We start from the raw sequence: 23,588 nt of genomic DNA, 5'->3' as shown, positions 1-23,588 counted from the left end.
GTTCTGCTTATTTCACTCTGCATCAGTTCATGTAGGTCTTTCGAATTCTTTCTGAAATCATCCTGTTCATTTCTTACAGCACAATAGTATTCCATCACCCTCATATTCCCCAATTGATGGACATCAGGTAAGGCTTTTTTGTTTTTTTAAAAACCCTTACCTTCCATCTTGGAATCAATACTGTGTATTGGTTCCAAGGCAGAAGAGTGGCAAGGGCTAGGCAATGGGGGTCAAGTGACTTGCCCAGGGTCACACAGCTGGGAAGTGTCTGAGGCCAGATTTGAACCTAGGACCTCCCGTCTCTAGGTCTGACTCTCAATCCACTGAGCTACCCAGCTGGCCCCAGGTAAGGCTTATTTTTTTTAAAAAGTCTTCCTTTCTAATAAATAAGTATACTTAAGCAGAACAAATCAACACTTTGGCCACTTTTGAAAATATGTGCCTTATTCTCATCCATCACCTCTCTGTTAAGAGGTGGGAGGCATGCTTCATCAGACTTCTGAGGTTATTGTTGGGTTATTGATCAAAGTTATAAAATCTTTCAGAGTTATTTTCCTTCACATTATTGCCATAATCATATAATTTGTTCTCTTGGTTCTGCTCATTTCTTTTGGCATCAGTTCATTTGAATGCTTCCAGGATTCTCTGAATTCTTAATGGTTATTTCTTATGGTGTAATTATGTTCAGTTTATTTCATTTTTCAACTAATAAGCATTTACTTTTTCTCCTTACCTTCCACCCAATTTAAAAGAAATTTTAATATAGTTAAGCAAAACAAATTCCCACATTGTCCATGTTCAAAAACATCTGTCATTTCTTTGTCAGGAAGTAGGTAGTATAGTTCATCATCAGTTTTCTTGGGTCATGGCTAGTTGTGGCATTGGTCAGAATTCTTAAATTTTTTTAAGTTATCTTTAAAATAATTGTTTTTATTGTATAAATTGCTCTACTTTGCATCAATTCACTCTGCATCAATTTATGCAAATCTTCATAGGTTTCTCTGAATTCAACCTTCATTTCTTATGGGCACAAAAGCATTCCATCACATTTGTCTACCAAAATTTGTTCAGCCCATTCTCCAATTGATGGGTACCCTCAGTTTCTGGCTTTTTGCTCTCTTACATTCACACAGATTCCCCATTCTGTTCAACCATTCCCTAACTGATGGGCATCCAATTTGTTTCCAAATCTTAGTCTCATGCATATGTTAGGATCAGTCATGATACTTTATTTTTTAAATTATATTTGTATTTATTTTGTTATATATTTCTCAGTTACCTGTTTTGTTTTTAAAACGATCATTGTTATAATATTGCTGTCACTAGGTACAGTGTTCTCCTGGTTCAGTTCTGCACACTTCACTTTGCAGCAGTTCACGAGTCTTCCTAGATTATTCTGAAGCCCTTCCTGCTCTTCATTTCTTATAGCACAATAGTATTCCATCACGGCATTATGCCACCATTTGTTTAGCTATTCCCCTTCCTTTCTAATAAATAAATAAATAGATAGATAGATAAATAAATAAATAAACAAATAAATAAATGAAAAATTGTGGCATGCCTTCAATTTCCAATTGTTTGCCAACACAAAAAGAACAAAAAATATTTTTGTACAAACAGGTCATTTCCCCTTTTCTTTGATCTCTTTGGGATATAGAACTAGTAGTGTTATTGCTGGTCAAAAGTTATACACAGTTTTCTAGCCCTTTGGGCATAATTCTAAATTGTTCTTCAGAATCGATGGAGCAGTTCACAACTCCATCAATGGTGGTCTCTATTTCTCTATATCCTTTCAAGCATTTGTCTTTTACCTTTTCTGTTATGTTAGTCAATCTGATAAGTATGAGGTGTTACCTTAGAGTTGTTTTAATGTGCATTTCTCTAGTTAAGAGTAATTTAGAGCACTTTTTTCATATGACTATATATAACTTTGGTTTCTTTTCTTAAAGTTGCCTATTCATGTCCTTTGACCATTTGTCAATTGGGAAATGGCTCTTATTTTTACACATTTGACTCATTTCCCTAAATATTTGAAAAATGAGGTCTTTATCAGAGAAACTTGCTGTAAAAATACTTTCTCAGTTTCTTGCTTTCCTTCTGATTCTGGCTGCATTGATTTTGCTTGTGCAGAATTCTTTTAATTTCATGTAATCAAAATTATCCATTTTACTTCCTATGTATAAAATACATAAAACTAGTTAAATGCAAACAAAGCAATAACAATATACAATCACCCTGATTTTAATATTAATAAATTTATTCTTGTCAAAGTTATTTGCCACTGACAGAGGATGTCTTATGCAAGGTTCAGATGGTTCTTTGTAGGTTCTTTATAGATGGTGAAGCCCTCCAGATGTTCCTTTTTTGCAGATAACATTTTGATGATTATATCAAGTTCTAAAACATCACAAGGCCTCCTCAAAAAGATTTTTTTTCAAGAGCAATTATCCTAGCAATCCATACAGGAAAAATGAAATGAAGAATTCTTATTGTTTAGATTATGACATGTAAATTCATTAAATTAGTTTATTAATACATATCTGGAAGAGGCACTGCAAATGGAAAACTGATTGCCTAAAATTGAATAGGAGGAAGAAAGGTGGATGGATTGTATTTGGGAAATTATTCCACTTTTAACACTCCCAGTCTGCTCCCTGGTGGTGCAAAGTCATGTTTGTTTGACCTCAACATTTTGTGCTAATATATCTTGAATACATAATCTTTGAGGAAGATACATTGAGGTAAAGAATGAAAATTTTTGCTGAGTGTTATAGGTCTCTTGTGATTTTACATCACAGCTTCTGACATAGGCTACATATACAATTTTAAAGAAGTTTGAAACTTCTAAATCTCAATTGTTTTGGTTTGTTAACTCTTAGATTCCTCCTTTTGAAAGCAACCATCAGTCTCACTTTTGAATCACCAAAGCATTTATGAAGGACTTGAAAATATATACATTCATACATATATATACTTGAATGATACAACAGATCACTTCGCTTTATAACTTTCTAATTATTAACATCAAAAGGGGCACCAAAGGTGTTTGCTAGAATCATGGGGCATGCTTAGTACAGAGTCCAACTGAAAGATGGATTTTTTCATGGATAGTGAGTTTCCCCAGATGCTCCTGATTGTAGGTAACATTTTCTACTTGTATCAAAACCTGAAACATTGCACCATTTTTAAAATGAGCTCTATAATCATGCTAAAGAGTTCAACCTAATTATCTACACAGGAAAAGCCCACTTAATGAGGAGTGCTCATTGTCTAAATTATGATCTACATTTAGATGGACAGTCTATAAAGTTGATCCACCAATTTATATAGCATGTAAAGATGTAATGCACAGACAATGAAATGAGCTCAGAGCTGGGCAAGTGGAAGAGAATAGGCTCTTTTGCATTTGGAAAATGGCAGTGCTTTTAAGTACTTGAGTCTTCTTTCTGAAACAGTGGCCTATTTTTTTTTTTAACAGCAGCATTGATACTTTATGATTGTGAACTTAGGAAGCCAGTTTCTGAAGAATAAAAGTGGAGTGTTACCTGAAGGTCAGTTGAGAGGAACATGATGGGCATGAGCAAGATGTGAAGCATTGCCAACTAAGAATTGTGCAGGGGAAGTGATATAAAGGATGTAGTAAGAGAGCTGTGTGACTGAGGAAAAAAAGATGGGCTGGTCTCATAGCAAGAGCAAGAAGATAACAGAGGTCAGTTTGTATGCAATGTTGATATTCATAAATCAAGATATCTGGAAGAAGGCCCCCAACATGTGGTAGATACTTGTAAAAGATGAAATGATATAAAGACCTTTGCAAATAAAGTGCTATTGCTATGTAAATATCAATTATGATTATGGGAGGTCATGGAGAAGAACCAGGATGAGAAAAGCCTTGGATGAGGACCTATAATCATATCCCAGCTCTGCCACTTATTACCTGAATGACTTTGGGAAGACACCATTCTGAGACTCAGTTTCCCCATCTGCAATATGAGTTCTGACATCAAATATGTAAGCCTACAATTTATAACATCTCTGAATGCAGTGCTAAGATCAAAAGAGCATAGATTTATTGAAGCATGTATGTATACATGCTTTTGTATATGTGTGGTTCAAATGATATTAGAAAAATTTCAGTACAGGGGCATCTAGGTGGCACAGTGGATAGAGTGCCAAAACTGGAGTCAGGAGGACCTGGGTTCAAATATGACCTCAGATACTTCCTAGCTGTGTGACCCTGGTAAGTCACTTAACTCCAGTTGCCTAGCCCTTGCCCTTCTGGCTTAGAGTTCTTACTAAGACAAAGTAAAGATTTTAAGAAAGAAGGAAGGGAGGGAGGGAGGGAGAAAGAGAAGGAGAGGGAAGAATGCTTTCAGTTCAGAAGGATACTATTTATGTGGCTTTGTAGGTTGGTGCTCTCCCATATGATTACATCATTTATCAGGCAGTTCTCAGCTAGGAATCTTGCACTTCCATTTCATTTTCATAGTAGAGCCAAAAGAGAGGCCAATGTACAACTTGGGACAGGTGGGGGGAGGGAAAATTGCTAGAGCACAGGATCTGGAATCTAGAAGAAATGAATTTAAATCCAGCCTTACTAGCTGTGTAATCCTTGGCAAGTCACTTAATCTTTCTTCACCTACCACCTGGAGTGTGTGAAGATTGGATTTGGCTCTCCCCTGATTGTAACAATGAAGATACCTAGCTCTTCCTTGACAGTGAAGATAAATTGTAATCCCCTGTCTATTTTTAGATTTTAATCCCCAAAGTGTTAACTCAGTATTTAAAGTAGATCTACCTATTTTAACTAAAAAAGATGTTAACTAACCTCAAAAAGTGTGAACACCTATTTCATACATTGAGTGGGCAGTTGACACAAGAGAAAAAGGTCTTTAAATAGAGGGAATAAAAACAAAAAAGGATATAGTTCAAAGGATTCAGTCACTCAGTATCAAGGATCATTCAGTCACTTGGAATTGGTCTGGAAAAGATCAGTCACTTCAGCTTGGAGTGAAGAAGAGTCACTCAGAGGAGAGACTGGAAGACAGACACTCAGACTTGGAGTGAAGATACTTGGCTGTGGAGCTGGACCCCTGGAGGAGCTCATGCAGGAGTCCTCAGACTGCTTTTCCTTTTAGATGGTCACTGTGGTGAGTATAAAGGCTGACTTAGTTTCCTTGTCCTTTCTGGAGGTGTGAACCTCTGAGAAAGGCTCCATCATCCTGAGATTACTTTCCTCTAGCTTGGGCTCTGAGGAAGCCAGAGCTCGATCTCTCTCTCTCTCTCTCTCTCTCTCTCTCTCTCTCTCTCTCTCTCTCTCTCTCTCTCTCTCTCTCTCTCTCTCTCTCTCTCTCTCTCTCTCTCTCTTTCTCTCTCTCTCTCTCTCTCTCTCTCTCTCTCTCTCTCTTTCTCTCTCTCTCTCTCTCTCTCTTTCTCTCTCTCTCTCTCTCTCTCTCTCTCTCTCTTTCTCTCTCTCTCTCTCTCTCTCTCTCTCTCTCTCCTTTTCTCTCTTCCTTAATATCTTCCCTCTATTATAAAAATAAACTACCATAAATTCCATTCTACTTTAGTAATTCATTTTGGGATTTAGAAATGAAATCCCTGGCAACTACCAATTAAATATTCAGTCCAACCAAAATAAAATTTAATAAATGGTTGTAATAATAAAAGGAGATAGTATTTGTAAAGTATTTAGCTCAGTGCCTGGCACAGAGCAGGTGTTATTAAATCTTCCTGACTTCATCCAGGCCCCATCTATTATCCATGATACCTCTTGGCCATCTCTTGTCTAGTTTCACCATTGTTCAAGTTGACTATTCAGAAGTTATAAGCAAAAGTGGTAGCTGACTGGATATAAAAAGCCTTGAGCTGATCGCATACTCATTTAGCCTATATACCTTGAACATTCTGCCCTTTGCTTATAATTAACCATCATGACAGATACTGAAGAACACTGGAAAATAAAATAATGAAACATAACATGATGAAGATAGCAGTGCTAATCAATCCAAAATATTACATACACATACAGACTTCGACTTCTTAATTGTGGACCCCAAGTATCCTTCATATTCTCTATTTTGTTTCCCATTAAACATAGACATCTCAAGTGTTTACAATGGCCACTTGGATAGCAATCCTCCTATCTCTACTTGTCCAGTCTCCATGATAAATTACTGTGATGCAGTCAATGCAAACAACAACCTTCAGGTGGTACTTTTGCTTCTGTGAGACTCCTTTCACTCTGGTCCTCAGAATTCTTGTCTCTTCTTGAATACCTTTAGCTAAAGGACTGTTTTTTGTTGTTGTTTTTTTTTTAACCTCAGGTCCTCTTAGAGTTTGTCTTTTTTTTTGTCTTTGTAACCTCAGAGCCTAGCATAGTGCCCAACACTTAGGTATTAGGATAACACTTAGTAGGTGGCTATTTACAGTGTCCCAAAACTCATACTGCAAGCTTAGACTTTTTTGTACTATTAGTTTAAAATTGAAATGACACTTTAGGGAGACACTATATGTGGGATCTTTCTGTCTTTGCCTTCCTTGAGATATATATATATATATATATAGCTCAGCAGAAGGATCTTTGGTCAAAGGATATAAAAAGTTTAGTTTATCAAAATATTTACCTTTTTTTGTGATAACCAAAAACTGGAAACAAAGTGAGTGCTCACTGCTTGGGAGATAGCTGAACAAAACATGGCAGATGTAATAAAATATTATTGCCCTGTGAGAAATGAGGAATTATGTGGAATTCATAGGAAGGTTTGAATTAATTGATGCAGAATGAAGCACAGACAGAATCAGAAAACAAAGATCGTTAAAATTGCATAGTGTTTGGCTTCTTTTTAGTATTTTTTTTTCATTTCCACTATTGTGTATGGCAGCTAGGGGGCACAATGGATAGTGTCAGGCTCAGAGTTAGGAAGACATCTTCCTGAGTTCAAATCTGGCCTCAAACACTTACTTTACTGGCTGCATGACTTGGGCAAGTCACTTAACTCTGTTTGTCTCAGTTTTTCTCATCTATAAAATGAGCTGAAGAAGGAAATGGCAAACCACTCCAGTAAAGAAAAACTAAGAAAATCCTAAATGGGGTCACAGAGGGCTAGACATAACTGAAACAACTGAACAAAAACAACAACAAAAGTTTTTGTATATATTTTGGCTCACAGAATAGATGAAAAAAAATGCAGATATATACCTTCCTTCTTTCTTTAGGAAGAGAGAAAGGATTATGGATACAGAATGCTATATATATTGTCAAAAAAAAAAAAGAGCAGAGTGGGGCTGGAGGCTTGCCCTTAGAAAGCTCTCAAGGACCCTCCTTTCTGATCTCCATCAGTTAGTGGCCTTGCCTAAGGACTAAAATCATTAAGGATCTCCTTTTCCAAGTCAGCTATGGTTGTAGTGAGTAAGAACAGAAAGGGACTGAAAGATGATATAGGTTAGGGATTAAGGAGCTGGAGGAAGGAGGGGGGAGAGAGAAAGACAGAGTCAAGAGGCAGAGGCAGCAAGGAAGGCAGTTCCTAGGAGTTAGGGGGAAGCATCATCCTACTTGTTTGTTGTAATAAGGTCCTCAAGGAGGGCAGCCTAGGGGCTGAGAAGGATTGGGGGGGAAGGGTCAACAATAGGTGTGAGGAATTTAAAATTTCCTCCTTTCTCTTCTCCTTCTGGCTGTTCCCCAGATCCTGACTCCTTCTTGAAGTCTGCCCGCCTACAGCAGTTACCCTCATCCTCCTCAGAGATGGGTAGCCAGGATGGGTCACCTCTAAGGGAAACCAGCAAGGACCCCTTTGCAGCTGCAGCAGAGTGTTCCTGCCGCCAGGATGGACTCACAGTCATTGTCACAGCCTGCCTCACCTTTGCCACTGGAGTCACGGTGGCCCTTGTCATGCAGATCTACTTTGGGGATCCCCAGGTGAGACTGAGAAGGGATGGATTGAGAGAAAATACAAGAGGGACTGAAGGAGAAAAAAAGAGACATGCCAGTCAAAGGGAGGGCACTGGGGCTTGGCAAGGGACAGGTACTAGGGATAAGAGTAGAGGGAGGGAGTTGTTTAGGAGATTGGAGAGAAAGAAGGAGGTGGGTGGAGGAAGAGAGGACAGGGTCAGGAAAGGGGGTCGGGAGCTGGCAGAATAATCTTTGTTCAACAGACAATTATTAAACTGTGTGCCCAGGCCAACTCAGTGTTTAGTGATGGAAAGATTTTAAGAGAAGAGAGAATTACCTTGGTGGGTAGGGGGTTGTGATCATCCTTGGATTCTAAAGAGTGGTAACGTTTGTTTCCTCTGGCCCCTCCTTCAGAGTTTTGCTACCTAGAATAAAGAGTTAGTGTGAGGGAGAGATGTTTCATGAGAAGAGCTAGCAATTCTTTGCTATTCCCCCTCAAACTTCCCTTTCTCCTTTCTTTCCACTTCATCCCAGATTTTCCACCAGGGAGCAGTTGTCACAGATGCTGCCCATTGCACAGCTCTGGGCATTGAGGTACTTAGTAAGGGTGGTTCTTCTGTGGATGCTGCTGTGGCTGCTGCCCTGTGTGCAGGCATTGTGGCCCCCCACAGCTCTGGCCTGGGTGGGTAAGTGACCTCTCTAGAGTTCCCTAAATCTATGCCTCAGATTCCTCCAATTTTCCTTTCCCAGTTCCTCCAGTCAGTACTCAACAAGAACCTAATTGGTCTCCTAAGAACCTCTTAATCAGTCCCTTAGGTTCTGCCAATCATCCCTCATCATTCTCCAAATAAGCCCCCTCTTGGCTCTCCCAGTTTTCTGTCCCATATCCCTCTGTCAGCAGACTCCAGTGCTTTAATCAAAACCCCCACAGTCCTCCAGTTGCCTCCACCAACTCCTCAATTGATCTTCTCAGACATACCCTTGCCCTCTACACAGATACTCTGTACAGGTTCCTGGGAAGAAGAATGAGCAGGGAGTCCTTAGTTACTCCTTTTCAACCCTTCAGAATTTAAACTTGGTGTAAAGGCTAGGTCAGTTGAGAGCTGATGTCCAGGGCCTAAAGTCTTCTCCCTTACATAAGCCAGCCCCAGGGGGTGGGAGCTAACTGCCATTTCTTTGGGACAGGTACAGGAAACTGGCAGGCACCCAGCCTATGGTCCCCTAGGATTGGCCCAGTGCCCTCATCTAGCCGGTTCCTGCTAATCTGGGATTAAAATATTGAGTGACTCAGAGGGGACAACCTCTTCAGACTATAAACACTACTTTGGAGAGAGCCAACACCTTTCTCCCCAACCTTCTCCATAAATCTAGTCCTTTACCTCCTCCAAGCCTTAAATGAGATTTATCCCAACAGTGGGGCTGGGAAAGAGTATAGTAGAGTGCCTTTTCATGCCTTCTCCAAAACTACATCACCTTTCCCCTCCCAGTTTCCACATGCTCTCTTCCCTGTGCTATGATCTCTCCCTACCCAGGGGAGGAGTGATGCTTGTCCATGATATCCGAAGGAATGAGAGCCGCTTGATTGATTTCCGGGAGACTGCTCCTGGTGCACTCCGTGAGGAAGCCCTGCAAAGATCCTGGGAGACCAAGGTGGGGGCCATAGGGAAGGAGCTCCTATCCCCTTCCCTTCTGTCACTGAAATCAATACCTGAGCACCCTTTGTGTGCCAGACTGCTCTATATTTACTCTGTGCCGTGTACTGTACAAGACTCATGTGAGCTCACTGTAACCCTCTTCCTCAGTTACCATCATTAAAACTCTTTCCCCCATTATCTCCTCCCTTACTGCAATCTCAGATAGTGATCCTTCTCTGTGCAAAGGCCAATTCCTTTATATGTATCCTTTATATGTGTCCGTCTTTTCCTTACTTCTCTAGAAAATTGTCCCCATTTTTAATATGTGTATCTACTGGCATCTTCCCTTCTACTTACAATTATACCCATGTCCTTCCTTCAGAAATTCCTCACTTGATCCTACCATCCCAGCCAGCTATCATTCCATATCCCTATGGCTAAATTTAAGAAAGCCATCCACATTTGGTGCCTTAATTTCCTCTCCTCTCTTTCTCTTCTAAACTTTCTATAATCTGGCTTCTGATTTCATCATTCAACTCAAATTGTTCTCTCCAAAGTTACCAATGATCTCCTAATTGCCAAATCTAATGGCCTTTCCTCTATTCTGATCCTTCTTAATCTCTCAGCAGCATTTGACACTAAAGGTTACCTTTCTCTTCTGGATGCTCCTTCTTTCTAAGTTTTTGTGAAATTACACCCTTCTGGATCTCCTCCTATCCAACTGCTATTTCTTAGTCTCCATCAATGGTGTCCTGGGCCTTTTCTCTTTTTCATTTATACTATCTTACTTGGTGAGCTCATCACCTCCCATGAGTTCAGTTATCATTTCTGTGCAGATGATTCTTGGGTAACCCTCATCTCTCTCCTAAGATACAGTCACCAATATCCAATTGCCTCTTGCACAATTTAAATTGGATGTCCCAAACTCAGTATGTTCAGAACAGAACTCATCTTTTCCCCCAAGTTCTCTCCTCTTCTGAATTTTCCTATTACTGTTGAGGGCATTACCATCTTCACAGGCACTTAGGCTCATGAACTTGATGTCATCTTTATTTCCTTACTCCTACTCATGCCTATATCCAATACAATGTCAAATCTTGTCATTTCTGGTCTCATAATATTTCTCATATATTTCCCCTTCACTCAGCTCATATAGCTATAACACTAGTTCAGGCCTTTACCATTTGGACTATTGGACTAACTAGCCTTCTGGTAGAATTCCCTGACTCAAGAATCTCCTTACCCTCCAATCTACTCTCTACTGAGTTGCCCAAATCATTATTTTTTTCTAATTAATTTTTAAAAATTTTCCTCAGTTACACATAAATAAAAAAATTTTAACTTGTTTTTAAAAAATGTTGAGTTTTAAATTTTCTCTCCCTTCCTCTCCTCCTCCCCTCTTTGAGAAGGCAAGAAATTTGATATAGATTATCAATATAGATTATATATTGCAATCATGTAAAACATTTCCATGTTAGCCATGTTCCAAAATAAAACACAAACAAAAAACCCCAATACTATTAAAGAAAGTAAAAAAACAAAACATAATTTAATCTGCATTCAGATTACAGCAGTTCTTTTTCTGGAGGTGGATTGCACTTTTTATCATAAATCTTTCAGAACTGTCTTGAATCATTGAATTGCTGAGAATAGCTAAGTCATTCACAGTTGATTATTGTTACAATATTGCTATTATGTTATACAATGTTCTCCTGGTGCTGTTCATTTTACTCTGTATCAGTTCACGTAAATCTTAGGTTTTTCTGAAAGCATCTTGCCCATCATTTCTTATAGCATTCTGGCACACAATCGTAAACCACAACTTGCTCAGCCATTCCCCATTAATTGACATCCTCTCAATTTCTTTGCCATCACAAAAATAGCTGCTATAATTATTTTTGTATAGACAGGTCCTTTTCCTTTAAAAAAGATCTCTGGTGTACAGATCTAATAATGGTATTTCTGTTTGAAAATAATTTTATTTATTTTAAAAATATTTTTCCACAGTAACATGATTTGTGCTCTCTACATCCTCTCTTCCCTCCCCACTCCGGGAGCTAACAAGCAATTCCACTGGGCTAAGCATCTATGATCACTCACAACCTGTTTCCATACTAATAATGGTATTTCTGAGTGAAAGGATATGCACAGATTTGTAGCCCTTTGGGCATGATTCTGAGTTGTTCTTCAAAATGGTTACAATTTCACCAACAGTGCATTAGTGTCTCTATTTTTCCACATCTCTTCCCATATTTATCATTTTACTTCTCTGTCATCTTAGCCCATCTGATAAAGGATGAGGTGGCACTTCAGCATTGTTTTAATTTGCATTTCTCTAATCAATAGTCATTAGAGCATTTTTTTCACATGACTATAGATAACTTTGATTTCTTCTGAAAACTGCCTGTTCATATCCTTTGAGTGATTCTTTCTAAAGCACAAGTCTAACCAAGTTATCCCCTGCTCAAAAATCTAGTGGATCCCTGTTATCTCCAGGATCAAATATAAACTCTGTTTGGCATTTAAAGCTCTTCATAACTTGGCTTCTTCCTACATTTCAAATCTACTTCTACTTTATATAGTCACTCTATGATCAGGCTGCTTTGGCCTCCTTGCAATTCCTCAAAAATTACAAGAGAGCCAGGCCTAGAGATGGGAAGTCTGATTTCAGACACTTCCTAGCTGTATGACCCTGGCCAAGTCACTTAACCCCCATTGGCTAGCCCTTATTGGTCTTTTGCCTTGGAACCAAAACAGTATTGATTCTAAGAAGTAAGGTAAGGTTTGTTTGTTTGTTTGTTTTTTTAATGATATTCTTCTTTTCACTTTATCTTTGAACTGACTGACCTCATGCCTGGGAGTCTCTGCTATTCACCCTGGCTTCCTACATGACTCAGTTCAAATCTCACCTTCTGCCACATGTCCCTTTAGCTGCTTATGCCTCTGCCTTCAGATAGCCTTCCATCTACTCTCTGTATGTTTTTAGTTATTTACCCATTGTCTCTTCCATTAGATTGTGAACTTCTTGAGGGCAGGGACTGTTTTTTGCCTTTCTTTATATCCCTAGTGCTTAGCACAGTGCCTGGCACTTAATAGGTACTCAGTAAATGCTTGTTGATTGGCTGAGCATACCATATGACTGACTTGCAGTGTGCCTTCGGTAGGTGTTTGCTGTGTGGCCAGTTACTGAATAGGATGAGCACTGGCCAGACATGTGTGTATCCTGTGTGCCTAATATTTGCAAGGCTCCTGTAGAACTATGATGTACCTGTGACCTTTGGGGGTTCCCTCTCCCTTGGGGCTATGGGCCCTTTTGAGCTCAGCCCAGCCCCTCCCCTTCTAGTGACTTGGTCTCCTCTTTCCCTTGACTGCTTCACCTGACCCAGCCGGGTCTCCTTGTGGGGATCCCAGGAATGGCCAAGGGGCTGTATGAAGCTCATCAACTTTATGGAAGGTAAGGGGGAGGGTGACACCAGAGACTTCCCTACACCCCAACTTTTCATTTTCCTTCCTAAATATTTCCCTGCCTTGGATTTCCTCTTTCCATATTCCTCCAACTTCCTAGAAATTTTGTCTCTACTTTGTCCTCCCCCATGCACATGGCTCCTCTCCCCAAATTCTTCTCCCCTAGCTTGGGCTCCATCATTCTTAGAGTTTCTTCTCCTTTTCCTCCTTTCTGTTCTCATTCCTTTAGGTATACTGTATTCTCTTTTCCATTCTCCCCTGTTGTGGGGTCTCTTCCCCTTTCAGCTCCTTCACCATGTTCTCTTTCTTCCCCTTTTCAGGCTGCCATGGTCCAAGGTTCTGGCATTTGCCTCAGCTGTAGCTCAAGATGGCTTCAATGTGACCCATGATCTTGGTCAGTTGGGGACCCTAGAGGTGGGTGGTAAGACTGCAAAAGGGGTGCTGGGAAGAGAAGGCAAGAGCTTTGGAGGGCTAGAAACCCCTTTACTATGTGGCAGGGTGGGAGGACTATCTGGGTTCTTTTTATTTCTGGGTTCTTAGAATGGTCAGAATAGCTGAGGCTCAAGCCTGAGATAACTTCCCCATCCTTCCAGCCCGAGCCATCTTGGAACAGCCAGTTCCCAATGCTTCAGAGCGTTTCCGGGAGACCTTCTTCCCCGAAGGCCGGCCATTGGTCCCTGGCACATTTGTGAGGAGGCCAGATTTGGCAGCTGTCCTGTCTTCTCTGGGCTCTGCAGGGGCCACAGCTTTCTATGGGGGTGGCAACCTTACCCAGGAGATGGTGTCAGAGGTGAGCATGGGACCAACCAGGGTGAGCTGAGATAATAGAAACATAGAACAGCAAAGGTGGGAGGGACTTTACAGAGAATAGAGTCCAACCATTTTACAGATGGCTAAGTTGAAGCTCAGAGAAAGAAGGAGATGTCTCAAATTTTGGAGCAAGTTAACTGCAGAATCAGGACTAGAACCCAGGTTACCAAATATATATTCTATTTCTGCATTCTCAAGATCAATAACACATCCCAGACATTTTTAAAGGCTTCAAGAATCCTAAGGGAAAAGATCAGGGAGCCCTTGGAAAGAGTGATGTTCTTCTCACCAAGGTAGAGTATGTGGGGGGGGAGGAAACATTCTCCTAGGAATTATAGATCTGAGGCTGAAAGGAATCTCAGAGACCATATAATTCAACCTCCACATTTTATAGATGAATTAACTGAGGCCTAAGGAGATTAAATGACTTGCCTAATGTCACTTGATGGTACATGTCAAAGGCAAGATTTGAAGAATTTGACTCAGAGTCATTGCTTTTTCTGCTGTGTTCTAGATTCTAGGACTTGGAGTATTATTGGGATTGGGGAGAGACTGCAACTACCACTTCCTTCCTTGTGGTGTCCCAGAGGGGGGCAGAGTGGGGGCTGGGAGAAGTGTTGGCTGAAGCCATCTTCCTTTCCCCTTCTCTTCCTTCTTGCTTCTAGGTGCAGCACCATGGTGGAGTCTTGACTGAGGAGGATTTCAGCAACTATAGTGTACTAGTGGAGAAGCCTGTGCGTGGCGTGTATCGAGGTGACCCTGCCCCCAGTTGGCAACCTCTATTGCCCTCCCTCTCTGTTGTCTTGAGGCTCTTTCCTAAGTTAGAAGGGGAAAAAACCCTGAAAACATGAGTAGGCCAATGGCTTACTGAGGAGCCAGAATCTAAAACAGAGACTAGAGTTCAGCCAGTTTCCCAGGTACCCAGAATGTTAGGATTTGGAGGGCAAGTGGGAGGCAAGGTCTTGCCAAGGAGGGTGATTTTCCCATTCATGCCCTTTTCTCCTTCCTTCCCAAGTGCCATTGCCTCATCCTAAAAGAGCCATAGACTATCAGAGTTAGGAGGGACTTGAGATCCTAGATTATTAGAGCTGGAAGAGAATTGAAAGGGAATCTAGTCCAACTGCCTCTCTTTATAGAGGAGAAAACTGAAACTAGGGAGCAGAAGAGATTTGTCTGAGATTACACAGCTAGTATCCCTATTCCTACTTCAGGGATTTCGGTTCTCAGGACCCTGGGTGAGACTTTGGCAAGACTGAGAAGTTTGTCTCCATCCTTTTCAACCTAAACTCTTTGTGTCATCCTTTTGTTTTTCTCCTTCCCCTGACTCTCTCCTCCTCTCTGCCTCTATAAAAACCTGCTTTCAGTGATATTGGCCATGTAATTTCCTGGGTATCAATCATTGAGCAAATTTATTAAATACTTACTATGCTTACCAGGAGACACAAAGACAAAAATTTATCAGTTTGCTTTCACATAATAAACTATCTTACTTTAGAGATACATATACGTATACATACACATATATATTCAAAATTTTGTTGTTGTTGTTGGTAGGCACTAGTATCTTGGGAAATCAGGAAAGATCTTGTATAGAAAGTGGTACTTGAGTTGAATTTGAAGTCTTTAAAATTTTTAGGAGCAGAGAGTTTTGGCTAAAAAAATGAAATTATCCAAATTACCTTTGTCCGTATTTTTTAAAATTCACCTCAGTTTTGAAGAAAACTAAGAATTCTAAGAGGTAGAGATGATGTGGGATATGTAAACAGGAAGGTGACAAGTTTGGCTGAACTGAAGAATGGAAGAGTGATGAAAGCATATAATTTAGAATAAAGCTGGAAAAATAAGGCCAGAGGCAGATTGTGAAGAGCTTTAAAAGCCAGAGAGAATAATTTATATTTGATCCTAAAGGTAATGGGGAACCAGTGGAATTTATTAAGTAGAGATATTGAATGACATTGTCAGAGCTATGCTGTCATAGAAATACCATTTTGACAGCTATGTGGAAGATGTATTGGAGGGGAGAGAGACTTGAGGCAGAGAGATCAATCAAGAAGTTTGTTGTACAGCCACAGTTGGATGAGATGGCAATCTGTGATATGTGATGAGGAAACTCAAATGAATTGGTCATATAGGTAGGAGGATAATGAAAGCAATGTCATGAGAGGAGAGACTCTCTAGGAAAGGATGGGGGAAAGTTTTAAATGCTTTAGAGATTCATTTCAGAGACATCAAGAAAGATGAGAATTGATACTGAAGAAAAAAAGGCCATCAGATTGCACAATTAGAACATAATATTGGAGAGTACGATTCCAACTAAGTGATGAGAGCCAAAAAACCAAATGCAGATTGAGAAATAAGAGGAGAAAGAATAGAGTCAATGATTGTGGATTACTTTGCTTTTTCTGGAGTTCTGGTTATGAAAGAGGGGAAGGCATTAGACTAGCTTGAATAGATCATAGGGTCAAATGAGAGGTTTTTAAGATGCCAAAGACCTAGACATGTTTTTAGGTAGCAAGGAGGTAAATCACGTCATAAGGAAGGGTAGAAGATTAGAGACAGGGAAGCTATAGAAGTTTTGCCATTGTTAAGGAGAAGGGCTACCTTTTCATCTGACTGGAACAAGGAAGAGAAGGGGGGAGGATGATGACAGTTTTAATATCTAGAATAAGGGTGGAGATCATGGTGAATAGCTTCTATTTTCTCTGTAACATGAGATGAGGTCCTTGACTGAGAGGGAGGGGAAGAAGGTGGTGTAGGAAGCTTGAGGGAAGTGAAGCTTTGAGATAATTCCTGTGGAGTATTGCTAATATTGCCAACTATTCCAATAGAAAGCCAATTACAAAAGAGTAAAAGGATTACCTTGCTGTAGTGAGGGTCCTCATAAGTTTGGATCTTTTTTTCATGTCTTCCATCCCCTGCAACTCTTAACCATTTCTTTCAGTGAGTCTGCTAGACCTCCTTCTCAACACATAGCCAATGCCTTTCCTCAATTTCTCTTGATATTTCAAAGAGATCAGTGGAGCACATGACTACCCATCCTTGATATATAACTAGCCCATCTTTTCCTTATATATTTATTCCCCTGACGACACCTTTCACTTTAGTTCTTCTTTAAAGTTCTCCAATGGTTACATGTTGCATGTGCCTCTCCATATGGTTCTCTGTGGTTCATGTTCAGTTTTTCAGAGACCATTGTGCTCCATGTCTCACAACCAGAATGATGGTTGTCCCAGAATGATGGTTGCGGAAAGATAGGCCTTTGTTTCAGGGAGAAGCTTGGACTCCTTAAAAGAATCTTGACATTTTCTGAAAGCTATCCTGTGCTTCCTCTCCTCCTTCCATTTAATCCTGTACTCACTTCATTGTCCACTTGAATTGGCTGTTCCAGATATGCATACTGATGGATGAGTTTTGGAGTGGAAGTTAGATAATATAAATGTACAGTGGACCTAATCGGCATGGCATCAGCAGGGTTGGCCTTATCTCACTGGGCATGTCTTTGTTAGAAGCATTTTTGGCTTTGTCAAGTAGGATTGTAGGGAAGGTTAGGAGTAGGTGGTTATGACAAGGATGTAGATTGGAATGGGTCACTGTACATGCTTGAGGCCAGTCCTGACCTAAATGAATAAATATTTTGGATCCTTGTTTCTGAAAGTTTCAAAGCTTTGGGCTGGAAATCAGAAGGCCTCTTGAGGTCCAACTCCTACTTTACCAATGACTAACTGTGTGATCTTCAGCAAGTCCCCTTTTCACTTTCAACCCACTTCCTCATCTATAAAATGAGGACTTTAGTTTCTAAGAGTTTGATTTGAGCTTTTTTACCTCAGGAAAAGTCCTTTGCCCCTTTGACCTTATGCCTAGATCTGTTTCCCCTTCCTCCTTAACTTGGCCTCTCTCTTTCTCAAAGGCCACTTGGTGCTCAGTCCCCCACCCCCCCACACGGGCCCTGCCCTCATTGCTGCTTTGAACATCCTAGAGGGCTTCAACCTTACGAGTCTGGTGTCCAGGGAGCAGGCTCTGCACTGGGTGGCTGAGGTATGACTTCCTTCCCCTTTTCCACCATTCTTCCTGTCTTACATATCTTTCAGCTTCCTTGTCCTACCTGGTGTTCCTGCTTTCCAGGAGAATGCAGTGGACACCAAACTCTAACTCCCACTCCTATCCCCTAGTACCCTCTCCCTTAGAGTTCTGGGGATACCAAGCAGTCTTTGGGAAGAGGGTTGGATGCTGGGGAGGACTTTGGGGCATGGGGTCAGTGAAGGTTTTTTGGGAATAGGGAATGGGAGTTTTTGGAATTCTGAGGGGTGGAACGTGGATGTTTTGGAGCCTGGGAGTTACAGGCAGAGAAGAGGTCCTGATGTACTTGCTGTCTCTTGCATGCCTTTGTAAACACAGACCTTGAAGATTGCTCTGGCCTTGGCTAGCAGACTGGGAGATCCCTTCTATGACTCAACCATCTCTGAGAGCACAGAAGACATGCTCAGGTAGGACCAGGAAATAGGAAGGATTGGGGAATAGGATGCTAGTGTGGAGAGAACTGAGAAAGGCATTTATCTGAGGCTTTCTCTTCCTTCTGATTTTCTCAGACACACACTCCATATTTGTATCTGTATATTTAGGTATATGTGTGCATTTTCAAAGATCTATTCTAACTCTAAATCTTAGAGTACCATGTGTGCATACACAGAGAGTACCAAAATTTTAGTGCAGTTTTAAGCTATTAAATCTTAAACTTCAAAACTTTGGTTTACCCTGTATATGTGCATGTGTACCCACATAATTAATCACCAGGAATTGTGCCAAGTACTAGCACAAATACAAAATAATCCCCAGGGGGAGCTCGGTGGCTGATCAGATAGAGAGCCAGGCCTGGAGTTGGTAGGACCTAGGTTCAAATATGGCCTCAGAAACTTCCTAGCTGTGTGACCCTGGACAAGTCACTTAATTCTAATTGCCTAGCCCTTACTTACTTCAAGTTGATTCCAAGACAAAAAGTAAAAGTTTAAGAAGAAAAGAAAGGAAATAATCCTTGCTCTCAAAGAATGTATATGCTATTAAGGCAGAAACATGTACATAACAAATGCAAGATTAGGAAGGATGGCACTAGAATTTATTAGGGAAAAAAAGGTTTCCTGTAGGAGGTGGTATTTGAATTATCTTGAGCATGTCCTATTATTGTCTTTATTTACTGCATTATGGTATTCAGGTTTTTTGACTTGTCACATTCTTCTGGGAGAACTATAATCCTTAAATTGTCTCTATGTATTCTGTCTTCTATTTGCTTGTATAGATATCATGTTTTCTTTTAATACTATTAAATTTTACTTCTCTTCTTCTAGATCGTCATTCTTTTCTGTATATTTACATTCCTAATCAATTATTCTCTCTTTTGTTTATTTGGGGAGATGATTTGTCACCGTAGGTTCAAGTTTTTTCTATTCTGCCAATTATTCTTGCTGTTCAGGCCAAACATTCTACTTCACAATTCTTACTTCTCCATTCAGGAATATCCTACTTGGTTCCATGTTTTCTTAGGGATCTGTAGGGTCCTTTACCTCATCAGGTGTTGATTTATTCTCCTCTGTTTTACTTATTCATTCATGTCTGGGTAGTTTTAGCTGATGTGGAGACCTCTCTGCTATTAATATCTCCCTTGTTTATTCTGTTTATACTAGATATCTTTTATTGAACTTTCTTCTAGAGATCTTTGACAATTTCAGGTCTTTTTTCCTTCCATTCTGCTATCACTAACTTTCTTACTCCTTTCCCTTTTATTGTAGTTTCCCTGGTGATTATATATTTTTAAAAAATTTTTATTTTTTCCTCAATTACTTGTAAAAACAGTTTCCAACACTTTTTACAGAATTGAGTATTGAATTCTTTCTTTCCTTCCCTCCCCTAACCCCTCACTCCCCTCGAGATGGTTAGCAATCTCATACAGATTTTACATGTACAATCATATAAAACATTTTTGCATATTAATCCTTTTGTGAAAGGAAACAAATAGAAAAAAAATTAAGAAAGTGAAAAAAAGTTTGTTTTGATCTGGATTCAGACTCAGTTCTTTTCTCTATAAGTAGATGGCATTTTTTTCTTTTATCATGAGTCCTTTGGGAAATTTTTGGATAATTATATTGCTGAGAGTAGCTATTATTCACAGCTGTTCATTTGACAATATTTCCATCACTGTACAATGTTCTTCTGGTTCGGTTTATTTCTGCTTCAGATTGTATAAATCTTTCCAGGTTTTTCTGAGCTCCTTCTGTTTGTCATTTTTTACAGCACAGTAGTATTCCAGTACAATTATATGCTATAACATTCTCAGCCATTGCCCAATTGATGGGCATCCCATCACTTTCCAAATTTTTGCCCCCACAAAAAGAACTGCTTTAAATATTTTTATATAGAGAGGTCCTTCCTCTTTGGTCTTTTATCTCTGGGATACAAGCTTAATATTGATATTTCTGAGTCCAAATTGCTCTCATGAATGATTAAATCGGTTCACAACTCCCCTGTCAGTGTTATCTTGTCTCAGCTTTCCCATATCTCCTCCAAAGTTTTGTCATTTTCCTTTTCCTGTCACAATAGTCAATTTCATAGGTATAGGGAGAGTTGTTTTAATTTGCTTTTCTCTAAATAATAATGATTTAGAGCATTTTTGCATGATTATAGAGGACTTTTAATTACTTTGAGAACTGTTCATATCTTTTGACCATTTATCAAGTGGGGAATGACTTATATTCTTATGTATTCAAGTCATTTTTCTCTATGAATTTGAGAAATGAGGCCTTTATTAGAGACTCATAAAACATTTTTGCACCATTATGATTACTATGTATTACTTTCCATCCTATTTACCCCTGTTTAGTTTCTGACTTCCACTCCCCCCAATTTGCCCTCTTTTCTATCAACTCCCCTCATCTCCTTCTCTTATCCCCTTCCCCTCCTACTTTCCTGTAGGATAAGATAGCATTTTTTTTTAACTCTTATCTTCCGTCTTGGAGTCAATGTCCAAGGCAGAAAAGTGGTAAAAGTTAGGCGACGGGGGTCAAGTGACTTGCCCAGGGTCACACGTAAAATAGCATTCCATACTCAATTGATTGTGTATGTTTTTCCCTCATTGAGCCAATTCTGATAAAAGTAAGGTTTACATCCTCTCCTCCCCACCTCCCCCATCTTCCCCTCTACTATCAATGCCCTTTCATGCCTCTTTTATATACAATGATGTATTCTATTCTGTTTTCTCTTCCTCTTCCTCCTCCCAATGCATTCCTCTTTCTCATGCCTTAATTATACTTTATTTTTTATATCATCCCATCCTATTCAACTTACACCTTTACTTCTGTCTATGTATACTCCTTCTAACTGCCCTCATAATAACAAAGTTCTTTGGTGTTACAAGAATCATCTCCCCATGTAGGGATGTATATAGTTAACCTTGTTGAATGTCTTTTGATTTCTCTTTCCTGTTTACCTTTTTATACTTTTCTTGAATCTTTTGAGATTTTTTTGAGAATCAGATTTTCTGTTTAGTTCTGGTCTAGTCATCAGAACTGTTTGAAAGTCCTCCATTTCATTGGATACCCATTTTTTTCTCTGAAGGATTATGCTCAGTTTTATAGGTAAGTGATTCTTGGTTGAAATCCTAGCTCCTTTGCCCTCTAGGATATCATATTCCAGGCCCTCTTCTCCTTTAATGTAGAAGCTTCTAAGTATAATGTTATCTTGACTATGGCTCTATGACATTTGAACTATTTCTTTTTGGATGCTTGTCATATTTTCTCCTTAACCTGGGAGTATTGGGATTTGGTTATAATATTCCTGAGAGCTATCCTAGTGGAATCTCTTTCAGGTATTGGTAGATCCGTTCCATTTCTATTTTGTCCTCTGGTTTTAGAGTATCAGAAGTTTTTTTAAAAATTCTTGAAAGATGATGTCTAAGATGTCTAAGATGATGTCTAAGCTCTTTTTTAAAATTATAATGGCTTTCAGGTAGTCCAACAATTCTTAAATTATCTCTCCTGGATTTTTTTTTCCAGGTCAGTTGTTTTCCCCATGAGATATTTCATATTTTGTTCTATTTTTTCATTCTTGACTTTGTTTTTATTGTTTCTTGATATCCCACGAAGTCATTAGCTTCCACTTGCCCAGTTCCATTTTTAAGGCATGATTTCTTGAGTGAGCTTTTGAACCTCCTTTCTCATTTGACCAATTCTATTTCGGAAATAATTTTTTTTCCTTATTGAATTTTTGTACCTCTTTTTCCAAAGAGCCAATTCTGTTTTTCAAGTTTTTCTTTTCAGTGCATTTTTGAATATTTTTTCCCATTTGACCAATTCTGCCAAATTTCTTTTCTTTTTTGGATTTTTGTGCCTCTAATCAACTGGCCTATACTGTTTTTTAAGATGTTAATTTCTTCAGTATTTTTATGTGCCTCTTTTACCAAGTTGTTGAGTCCTTTTTAAAAAATGATTTTCTTGTATCACTCTCATTTCTTTTCCTAATTTTTCCTCTACTCCTCTTGATCAACTTTTTAAAATCCTTTTTGAGCTCCTTCATTAATTCTTTTTGGGCTTGAGAGCAATTAATATTTTTCTTGGAGATTTTAGATGTAGCAGTTTTGATTTTTGTTGGCTTCTTCTGAGTCTACCCTGTTGCCAAAATAATTTTCAATGTTGTTTCTTTTTTGGTTATTTGCTCATTTTCCTGCCTTTTTCTTTTAGTTTAAAAAAAACTGTTTAAGTTGACCTTTGTAACTGTGGTGAAGGGAGCACTGTTCTAAGTTTCAGGTTCTTTGTGTGACTGCCTTCAGAACTGGCTCTAGGGATCTGTCTGCTTTCAGGTCTTCCAAGGTGGTATGATGTAAGGAAAGCTGTGTTTAATACTCTCTGGGTCTGTGATGTAGTCTGTGAGTGACCACAAATACTCTTTTACTCCTTAGAACTGTGATCAGGATCCCTTGCTCCTCTGTGGTTACAGGTGTTGGTGTATGCTTAGTGCTCCTCTTTGCCCTGTGACTGGGCCCCAGGACTGTGACCATTTGGGCAATGCAACACGAGTCTTGTACCCAGAGCCAGCAAAGGGACCCATGTAATCTTCTTCTAAGCAGCTGTCTGACCACCTTTCCATTTGTGGCTAAGAGTTCCTGAAACTTTGGCTGCTGTTTCAGTGGTGCCAAAGGCTTGATGCCACAGTGGGGGCTGCCTTGCATGCTGTGCTCTACCTTCACCTTGTTGCATTATATTCCTTGTGCTTGCCTTCTAAATTGTTTTGAGCTGAAAAATTATTTCACTGTGTCATTTTGTGGGTTGTGCTGCTCCAGAATTTGTTTTGAAGTGTTATATCATGACTTTTTGGAGGGTAATTTAGTAGAAATTAGATGGGTCCTTGTACCTTCTCTGCCATTTTGGCTTATATTTTAAAGCTGTCTCAGCTTACTCTCATACTAGGAAATTTGAGTTTTGCCATCCTGCTTTTTTTTTTTTAAAATATATTTTATTTGATCATTTCCAAGCATTATTCGTTAAAGATCATTTTCTTTTCCTCCCCCCCACCCCCCATAGCCAACGCGTAAGTCCACTGGGCATTAGATGTTTTCTTGATTTGAACCATTGCTTTGTTGATAGTATTTGCACTAGAGTGTTCATTTAGAGTCTGTCCTCTGTCATGTCCCCTCAACCTCTGTATTCAGGCAGTTGCTTTTCCTCGGTGTTTCCACTCCCATAGTTTATCCTTTGCTTATGAATGGTGTTTTTTTCTCCTGGATCCCTGCAAGTTGTTCAGGGACA

General features: G+C 39.5%; 1 protein-coding gene across 3 annotated transcripts in view; it reads left to right on the top strand.

The window, feature by feature from the left end:
* GGT7 (gamma-glutamyltransferase 7) overlaps nt 1-23,588 on the top strand; it is a 48,705-nt gene that overhangs the window by 10,057 nt on the left and 15,060 nt on the right. Inside the window, exons 1-10 of one of the 3 annotated variants that reach the window (XM_056822004.1) lie at nt 4,349-5,150; nt 7,686-7,918; nt 8,426-8,577; nt 9,379-9,541; nt 12,912-12,979; nt 13,311-13,384; nt 13,584-13,780; nt 14,466-14,553; nt 17,708-17,835; nt 18,196-18,284. In XM_056822004.1, coding sequence (XP_056677982.1) covers nt 7,745-7,918; nt 8,426-8,577; nt 9,379-9,541; nt 12,912-12,979; nt 13,311-13,384; nt 13,584-13,780; nt 14,466-14,553; nt 17,708-17,835; nt 18,196-18,284 — 1,133 coding nt within the window. In that variant the 5' untranslated portion in view covers nt 4,349-5,150; nt 7,686-7,744. Of the gene's footprint in view, nt 1-4,348; nt 5,151-7,685; nt 7,919-8,425; nt 8,578-9,378; nt 9,542-12,911; nt 12,980-13,310; nt 13,385-13,583; nt 13,781-14,465; nt 14,554-17,707; nt 17,836-18,195; nt 18,285-23,588 lie in introns of those variants that run through there. The other 2 variants (XM_056822001.1, XM_056821997.1) reach the window with 2 other exon arrangements.

Source organism: Monodelphis domestica, chromosome 1 (assembly GCF_027887165.1).
Source record: "Monodelphis domestica isolate mMonDom1 chromosome 1, mMonDom1.pri, whole genome shotgun sequence".
Classification (NCBI taxonomy): domain Eukaryota; kingdom Metazoa; phylum Chordata; class Mammalia; order Didelphimorphia; family Didelphidae; genus Monodelphis; species Monodelphis domestica.
The sequence above is the reverse complement of the archived record's forward strand: the minus strand, read 5'-3'. Positions and strand labels throughout refer to the sequence as shown.